Here is a 9,261-nt window from a genome sequence, read left to right on the forward strand (position 1 = left end):
TGCTTAATTATGTCTTGGCTGTCCATTTCCAAATGCCACCAGATACAGAGAACACGACAGCATTGCCTTTTGCCAGGCACTGGAATCAGACTCTGTGTCACCCTCTGACAGGAGTATCATAAAACCCTATTAATCAAATTGTGTATCAGTCACAAAAATTGAGGGGTAATTTGTCAAAGTTGAGTGCAGGCTCAATAACCGTTTGGAGATGAGTAAGTAATTAATCAATAATGTGTTCTCACCTTTTCATTTCCCTAGGTTCTGTGACTTGGAAAATAACAGACTGGATTGTTTTCTGGCTTCAGAAACGCAATTGGGGAGTTGATTCGGTGCTCACTGGGAGCTGATTCAGCCGTAGCTTCCCTCCAGGCTGGCACATCCCCTGCCAGTCCCAGTGTGAGCTGCACCGCACAGCGATGGAAACTGATGCTCAGCAGCCCTTGGCAGGCCATGTGCCACCAAACAAGAGCCYAAAGCATGAGCAGAGGCACTGTGAGAGGGGTGGAAATTGCTGCCAAGTGCTTGTGTTCCCCGCCAGACTCCTGGATGAAATCCTGCTCAAATCCTCTGGCAGGATGGTTCACCTCAGACCAGACACAAGATGCAATTCCTCAACCAAAACCAGGCTTTTAACCTCAGTGCTCACCCCATTATTTAAATAACTGTTCACCTGAGATCCGGCTAGTGTAAATTCTTCTTTCTTAATGTTTCTGAAATAACACCCTCTAACACAATCCCAGAACAACCCATCAGCAAAATGAAAAAATTTCCCCATGAGACTGAAATGCTACTTCTTCAGTGCTGCAAAATTGATACCTTGATTAATGAAATAGTCAGATTTGCAGTACCACGAGGCTTTTCAACTCAGAATCAATCACTTTACATCTCTTGCTCAATGTTAGAKTCACTGAATGCATTGTTGAACTCGCTGAAAACTGTGTTAGTTATAGTAAGTAATTAGTGAGATTAATGCTGTTGCAGAGCTGTAACCTGGGCAGAGTCCAGATTGATTAGAGTTAATTATCTTTTTCCTGCTTAAATAATTTATATTCTGACTGCTATGTAAGAGCAGAAAACCCTGAAGAAAGATTCCTGTCCTCAGCATGGTCATGCATGTACCCAGTGGAGGAWGTTTCAGAAAGGTTCCCCCCACCAGGGTGTCACTGGCTCATCCTCATCCTCCTCTTCCTCATTCTCCTCCTCTAGGTCACACCAGCTACTTTGGTGTGTCCAGAGCCTCTTGCCAGTGCCCACCACTCAGGTTTGTGGTCACCTGCATCCTGGATGGACTGGGCACACTCGTGTCCAGTGCAAAGCCAAAATTCTCTTCAAAGCCAAAACATTCTCAACCGAACTCATGGATTCAATAGACTCTTTGGTCCAGAGTGTGGATTCAGTAACTTATACATGATCCTGGCTTTCTAATCAAAATTTTGTTATTACGAATGATTGCAAAAGTTTTCATCTTTTACATTTTGTCTTTGCAGGGAATTTTAAACACTAATTTTGTCCCTTGGTACTGGTATGTAATAACCCTGCTGATCCATATTTATGTCCTCCCAGCCTTGCAGTTCCTGCAATTTTCTCAACTCATAGAATATTTTTCTGACAGAACTGARTATCCACAATATTTCTTATTTTTGTTAATGAACATGGTCTCAGCCCCTGTAATGATCAYAGGACATGATTCCCAGTGTATTTAATAATTGATTGACTTACAGCTCACTAATATGAATACATCCATGAGTGTTTAATAGCATCATTACTTAATCCTGGCTCTGTGCACGGTATCTCGTTACCAACAAATCAATTATGCATCTCTGTGCCTGCAGGATCTCACTGCTGGTGGCTCAGAGGGCCAGGCTTGGCTGGGAGCACTGCAGAGAAGGTGACACAAGGGAGGTGACCATTCCACAGGAGTCAGGCACAGCTGGCTCCTGACACTGTGAGGAAGCTGAGACCAGAGTAAAACACATCATTAGAAGGAAATGGAGCATGTGCTAATTGCCCTGTGCTTTTAGTGAGCAGGCATTTATTAGGGATGTCTGACTTACTCATATCCAGGCCAGCCTGCTAATATTGCATTAACCTCTGGTGCCACTGATGTGCACAGGAAACATTCAAACCACATTTAACAGGGGTTTTACACACTGCCCAAGGCACTCCTGAGCACACCCAGCTTTGGCTGTCACCAGCATCCACCAGCCTGACACTGGACAGGGGTTGGGGCTCCTCACTCTGGGGCTCTGGACCCAACATTAGGGATTGGGACCCCTGTGAGATGGGGACCAGGGGACTGGAAACCCTATGAAASAGGAAACAGCAGATCAGAGCCCCCATGACATGGAGCAGGGGATGCTGAACAGATAGGAGAGCCAGTGCTAGATCACAGACTGAATGCTCCTGCAAATGTCAACAAAACCACACATATGCACATATTTTCATTTCTACCTACTTGACCGATTAACTAACTGCAAAATTTTCCAGTAATCCCAGCAGATGAGCATCAGAGCAGACCTATGGTCCAGGATAATCCCTTTATTATGAAGCGATGCTACAGAAATCAAATAACAGCAGTAAGTCAGGAGATTAMCAAGCTGGGAAATGCACAAATTAAATTGCATCCTCCCTCTCTGCTCTGCCCCAGCCAATGGCTCTGTTTCTGCTGTGGCCAYTGCAGCCACTCCAGCAGGGAAACAAGGCTAGAAATCACTTTATAAAAATGAGCCTCTATTTAATCCCTGATGCAGGTAGTAAGCAGACTCTGCCCAGGGTGAGCCTATACCCGTGTAGCCCCCCATGTCCATATGCCTTTCTCCTGGGGAGAGGAGAGCAGGGTTCTGTGGTTCTGTGAGCTGGCTTTGCCAAGTGCATGGATCCAGATGTGGATATGGACAGGGGGGACATGGCACTTGGGACTCCTGATTTTTCCTGCCAGCTCAGGATGGAATCAGGGATGGATGGGGCTTTGCCTGCAGCAAAATGGGACATGGGCAGCCCTCTCTGGTACAGTGCCATCTCTGCAGAGCTCCCCAGACTGTCCCACATCACCTGCCTGAGTGTGGCACAGAGGGACTGACCCTGCACAGAGGAAAATGGCCATCAGCAGAATTGTAGAATCCTAGAATGGTTTGGGCTGGAAGGAACCTTAAARATCATCTAGTTCCACTCCTGCCTTGGGCAGGGACACTTTCCACTAGACCAGATTGCTCCAAGCCTGTCCAACCTGGCCTTGAACACTTCCAGGGACTGGGCAGCCACAGCTTCTGCTCACCACCCTGTTCACCAGTGATATTCCAGAGCCAGATGGATCCAGCACTTCTGCATGGAGGATTGTGCCAGAGCCCCTGGAGAGGGTTGGGGTCTCCTAAGCAGGTGGCAGCAAGGGCCACCATCCCCCACTCACTGTGGGTCCCTTCCAAAACAGGRTATTTTATGATTCTGTGATTCCCAGAGATCCTCCTGAGATGCATCAGGAGTCAGGCTGCCGGCAGCGGGGCCAGCTCTGCTCTGATCCAGTAGTGAGGTTTCAGCCCTGGTTCTGCTTTTTATTGCACAGTAGCATCTGAATGAATATTTTATTCTTTCCCTTAAGAACATCTCCACAAATGCACATTTGAATAAAACATGAGGCTGCATTTTTGGAAGAGCCGTCTAGAGCTTCAAACAGCCCCATCACAGCGTGTTAACCAGAGCAAACACTGTGCTGTTGTATTTTTGTCTTGGTGATTCTAATGGAGTTCCATGGCATGAGAGACAATGGGGAAGGTGCCCRTGGCCCCATGGCCCTGCAGTCACAYATCCCTRTATCCTGTGGCTGCTGTTGGCTTCTGTCCTGAGTGCTGGCAGGATGGGGCAGCATAYCTGGATGCTGGAGCCATCTGCTTCACATCCCCAAAACAGGGATATATCTACTTACAAACATGCCAGAGAGAAAAAAAAAAAATACAGAAAAAGAAAAAAAAAAAAGAGTTTCTTAGTGAAAGGTATTGGCAAAGTAGAAAAAACCTGACTCGTGCTAATGTCCAAACACACAGAACACACAAGTGCCAGAACAGCCACATGCACCTGCCACATCTGTGAATCCCGTAAGGTGGGCAAGATGGACTCTGCTTATCATCTGATAAGCTAATTCTGGGCTTCTCCATTCCTAAACATAGCATGGCAGATACACAGGGATGTTTTGCATAGCTGAGATGATTCTAACAAAAATCTTCCTACTTCTGAAAAAGATAATTTTTTTCTTGTTTGAATTCATTGAAAAGCAGCAATAAAGCAAATGGGCAGAGAGGAGCAAGCAGAGCAATGCAGGAGGGTGGACAGGGCAGTGGTTACAGGGAACAGGAGCCAATTMAGCCTGAGAGGAGGAAATTGGGCACAGTTAAAGAAAATGGTCCTCCAGCTCTAAACTGGACCTCAGCTCATCCGTGCAAGAGGCCACTCTTGGCAGGTTCCCCATGAGATGCTGCTGGAGCAACACGAGCAGAAGTCACAAGGGTGGCAAATTTAGAGCAGCAAAGCATCAGGGTAAGGGAACCAGCCTTTGGGGAAGGGAAAAGACAAGATATGGCCTGAATGCACCATGGCTGGGAAAAGGAAAAGGCACCAAAGATGTGACCCTGGGAGGCACCACTTTCTCCTGCAGTGTCACCCAGTTCACCATCAGGTGAGCACAGCAGCCCCAGCCCAGACAAGGTGAGGAATGAACAGCATTCCTTGGAAAGCTGCTGCTCTGGGATGGTTTGGCATCACTGCTGACTGCTAGCATGGATTCATAAAGCAGAAACAAATGAATCTGCTCTGTAGCTTCTCCTAATTTTGTCCCCATTCCAATTTGCCATCTTTCTTCATAATGCTGGGTTGTTAATTATGTTTCCATCTAATTTCTCTGATAATACCCCACCTTGTACTGCACATTGCGGTTGCTCAAAGGGTTTCATTTTACCTTTCATTTCACCTCCTAGCACAGCTCTAAATTTAGTCAGCTTGTAATTTGGGGGTATTTCATACATTATGCTTTTAGTATTTTGAGGTAAAATGGAATCCTTGTCTTTTAATTCACTCTTTAATAATTYTCCACCAAATCTTAATACAAAAGGCCTTTTCTTCTGCAGACTAATTGAATGGGGTATAATTATAATACCCAGGGAGATGATATTGAAAGTACGTTAACTGTGACAGTTTCCTCTGACTAATCACCCCTCAGGCACCTTCAAATCAGTTACTGCACAGATGTGCAAGGTGGAGCTTTGCACCAGAAGCGTCCTCTTCCCCACTAAGATGGGGATTTGGGCACGGTGGATCTGGGACCAGGGCGGGGAGCTTGGGGTCTCCACGCTGCTGCWGCTGCAGGTCCAGGTAGAGAAGGGATCAGGGTGTCTCAGGTAGCTGGAGAGCACACAGCTGCCATTGTCCCACTGAGGCAGTGAAGACACAGAGCATCAAAGTCCTTGYCTCAGCCCAGAGATGTTCCCACCACCATCATCCTCTTCCTCGGCTCATTGCTCCTGCTAGGAGTGTTTGCCTGCTTGGCCAAAGGAAAGCACTGAAAATACAGTGAGTGGAAGAAGGGCAGAAGGCTAGAAGCTGTGCAGGAGCATCCTTCCCTGGCTGCTCAGGAGGCAGAGATAACCCCAGCAGTCCTGCAGCTGCAGTGCTTTCTTTGGAAATGCATTTACGTGCCAGGAGAGAAGCAGCAATTTGCAGTGTTTGTGTACTCTGATGGTGTGATAGCAGCGAGGGCAGCACTCAGCAGAGACACCAAGGGGCTATTTCCTCATCAAACTGTGGACTTCAGTAAGTGAAAAATAAGCTTCAAGGGTGCCTATTATGCAGACAATGAAATGTGTTTATACCAATGTGGGTGTCAAGCTCAACACTTCTGCAGAGTGGATCCTTCACATTATGAGCCAGCTATGAGAATGCTCAGCCAAGCAGGGATGCTCCCATCTACAGCCCAAGTCTGCTGCCAGAAATAACAGATCCCACTCTGCACTCAGCAGTCTGGGCTCTCAGAAGGACCAGGACTCTGGGTGGGGACCTTACAATCCCAGTCTGGCCTTGGCTAGGGGTGGATCTGTGGGGACATGGCACTGCAGCAGTGGGAGCTCCCACACAAAGGTGGAGGAGGGACAGGACACGCTCTCAGCAAAGCATCCCACAGAAATTAAGGCACTTTTCTTTAGGATCCCTCTGAGCTAATCAGCCTTTGCTGGCCACAACATGCTTTCAGCTCTCCTCCAGAGCCACTGTTGCACAARCTGCTTGAGACTGGAATGGCCAGGGCAGGGTCCCCAGGCCCTCCAYCTCAGATCCAGTCAGCATGAGAAATACTCCCAGAGCTTCCCTTCACTGCTGAATGAAAAGATCCTTTGCAGAGATTAAAATGAATTTATTATTTCACAGTCTGTTATTTACATCTGGAGAGGGTAGCACATACCCCATTACAAAAACATCTCAATAACGAGTTCCATGTGGGAGCCAGTGACTCAGGATCAGGCTGGAGCTCAGTGGCTGCTCCTAGRAACCCCTGGAGCCAAGAGCCCATCCCAAGGGTTTCACAAAACCATTGAYGTCCCAATTCCTGACAGCAACTTGGATTCAGCATCTTGGGAGATAAGGAAAGGGGACTTGCAGCAATGATTTCAGATACTCAGATTAAAGCCCGTTTTGGGGGCCTGCTGCATGTCTGTCTCTGTGGTCAGCAGCTCTTACACGGTTGGAGGATTGGAGTAGGAGCCCGTTTTTTGGTGAACGTGACCACAGAAAAGGATGAAACTGTGGAGGGACAGGRGTCTGCAGCTGCACTGGGGTCCCTGCTGCAGCCTCTGGGGAAGCTGGAGCTCAGTGGATGCTCTGACCCAGTACCTGTCCCAGTCCTGCTGGGCTGCAGGACAGCATCCCATGCAGCTCTGGAGCGTCCCATCTCTGCTGGCTCTGGGCCACATCGAACTTTGAGCCACGCCAAGGCTCAGCCAGGGCTGCACTGCTCCGAGGCTATCGAGTGACCTGTGGAGGAGAGGAGAAATTATCCAGTGGAGACAGCTGATTCTCCAGCCATGAATTATCAGCAAACAGCTTCAAGACGTGCAAATAGGATTTGCCTTTTAACTTTTGTTTAATGGAGTGGTCATTCCAAATGTCACCTTACGGATGGTTTGTGATTCCTGTGCTGCAGGATTGGCTGCAGCTCCCACTGAGGTCTGTCTGCACAGGGGACTGAGATGCAAATCCTACCCTTCGGCACCATTCCAAAGTCACTAAAGTCATCCAAGTTACCAAAAATCCTTTTGAAAACATGGGTCTATGTTTCCAAACTGCCACCTCCCTAAGGGAGGGCACAGTACCCAAAAAAGGATGGCCATGGGGGGGTCTGCTGGATGAGGGAGGAGAGCAGAAGCTCCAGAGTCCTACTTCTACTCCAGATGGGAATGGTCCCAGTGAGAATTCAAGACAGCAAAGCCAGAGCAGAGACTTTGGGCTAAGTTAGTATCTGGGAGAAACCAACCAAACAACACTAAAATGGTAAAAAGACAACCAGCTCAATGYAGTGCTGCAGTTACTGGTCAGTGATGGATGCCCAAGGCTGGAGGAACCTGCTTGGATGTCCATAAAAACACTTCAGCATGAAAGTACTTTCTGTGCACAAAAATAATAGCAGCAATGAAAAAAATCCTGACATTGCTTAATACAATAATTTTGTGGCAGGAGATGTGGGGTGAGGAAAATGAAAGCATAAGGAATAATTACACTCAACAGTATGAACAATGATTACAAAATTATGCAACTGATTAACCATGGCATATATGTAATTACTAATGATTTTGATAGAATTTTAATTACACCTTGTTCTTTGGGGCATTCCTCAAGCCATGAAAATAATAATCACGTAGTGCTCTGTCACAAATGATTTCCTCAGATGGGGAATGGGGACTGTGCCATGGGGTTGAGAAAGGCAACCTGCTGCCCCAGGAGCTGGGGAGCAACCTGGACCAGCAATCCTGGGAGCTTTGGGCTGTTACAGACATTCCTGGTACGCCTGCTCAGGAGCTGAGCAATCCCACACCCTCCTCACTAAACCTCCCAGCAAGAATTATCAACTGGAAGAGCTGTGRGATCCACTCTGGGCTGTGGAACGCCCGCCAGCCCCTCCAGCACCGGWGACAACAGCACAGCCCAGACCCTCTGCTCTGCTCTGGAGCATCCTCACTAAACAGTGTGTGCCCTGGAGCTCTCTGCTTCCCCACAGAACTGTTACAGGATGCTCTTCTGGGTTTTGCTGCCCCAGGCTGGGGTCCCCCATCACCTGCCAGGGATGTACCTTGGTCGTCTTCACTTTGTTGCCACTGCTGCAGCTCCATCCAGAAAGGTCAGGCAGCACTTTGCATTCCTCCCCATCGAGACAAGGTTCCATCTGGCACCACCATTTCTGCAGCACGATGGAGGCTGGGGGAGAGGAGGGAATCAATGCTAGGCTACAGCAGAGGGTTTGGAGAACCAGCCCTGCCCACCTTTGGGTGACAGCCAGAGATACAGAYCCTCTCTCTGCATAGCCCACACTGAGGAGCCCTGGATAAGGAGCTGCTCGTCCCCTGCCTGGCCTCACCTGACCCAACTGCTCCACCTGCCTCCAGAACACCCTGCTTTCTCTTCTACCCCACCGTCCTCACTCCCAGTGACAGCAGGGAGAGCAGTGCCATTCAATAACCTGTTTCAGGCTCCACTTACAGAGCAAAGCAATGTTCTCCTACCATTCTGCTCTATTGTGATTCATGTCTCCAGTGTGGGCAATGAGAGTGGGCTCTCCTATGTTTGGGAAAGATGACACCTGGGCTCTTGGGGACAACAAGAGCTTTTCCTGACAACTCACTCTGGCATTTCTTAGCGTTGCACAGAACTGCACTCACAGGGCACCGGCTGTCAGGTGAATCCATACYGTACTGGCAGGGGCTGCCAGTGCCCCCAGTGGCTCTTGGTCAGGGCATGTGATGGCATTTGATAAAACATACTTTGTTTGGGTTTTGCTTGGTGCTTCTCGCAGGAAAAGGTTCCACCTGGGTGGAATAACATCCCTGCTTCCTTCTGGGAGGAGACGTGCAGGGATCAGTGCTGCAGACCCAACCCCAGCAGGGATCAATGCTGCAGACCCAATCCCAGCAGGGATCAATGCTGCAGACCCAATCCCAGCAGGGATCAATGCTGCAGACCCAATCCCAGCAGGGATCAACCCTGCAGACCCAACCCCAGCAGGGATCAGTGCTG

General features: G+C 48.5%; 1 protein-coding gene across 2 annotated transcripts in view; it reads right to left on the bottom strand.

Annotated features, from left to right (window-relative positions):
- Nucleotides 1-6,380: 6,380 nt before the first annotated feature.
- Nucleotides 6,381-9,261, bottom strand: part of TAFA3 (TAFA chemokine like family member 3) — a 15,134-nt gene continuing 12,253 nt past the window's right edge. For both annotated transcript variants that reach the window (XM_057384647.1, XM_057384646.1), the window contains exons 5-6: nt 8,321-8,445; nt 6,381-7,008 (exon numbers count right to left, since the gene is read on the bottom strand). In XM_057384647.1, coding sequence (XP_057240630.1) covers nt 6,997-7,008; nt 8,321-8,445 — 137 coding nt within the window. In that variant the 3' untranslated portion in view covers nt 6,381-6,996. The remainder of the gene's footprint in view (nt 7,009-8,320; nt 8,446-9,261) is intronic.

This window comes from Malurus melanocephalus, unplaced genomic scaffold (genome assembly GCF_030028575.1).
Source record: "Malurus melanocephalus ecotype Western Australia unplaced genomic scaffold, MMel_1.1 scaffold_727, whole genome shotgun sequence".
NCBI lineage: Eukaryota > Metazoa > Chordata > Aves > Passeriformes > Maluridae > Malurus > Malurus melanocephalus.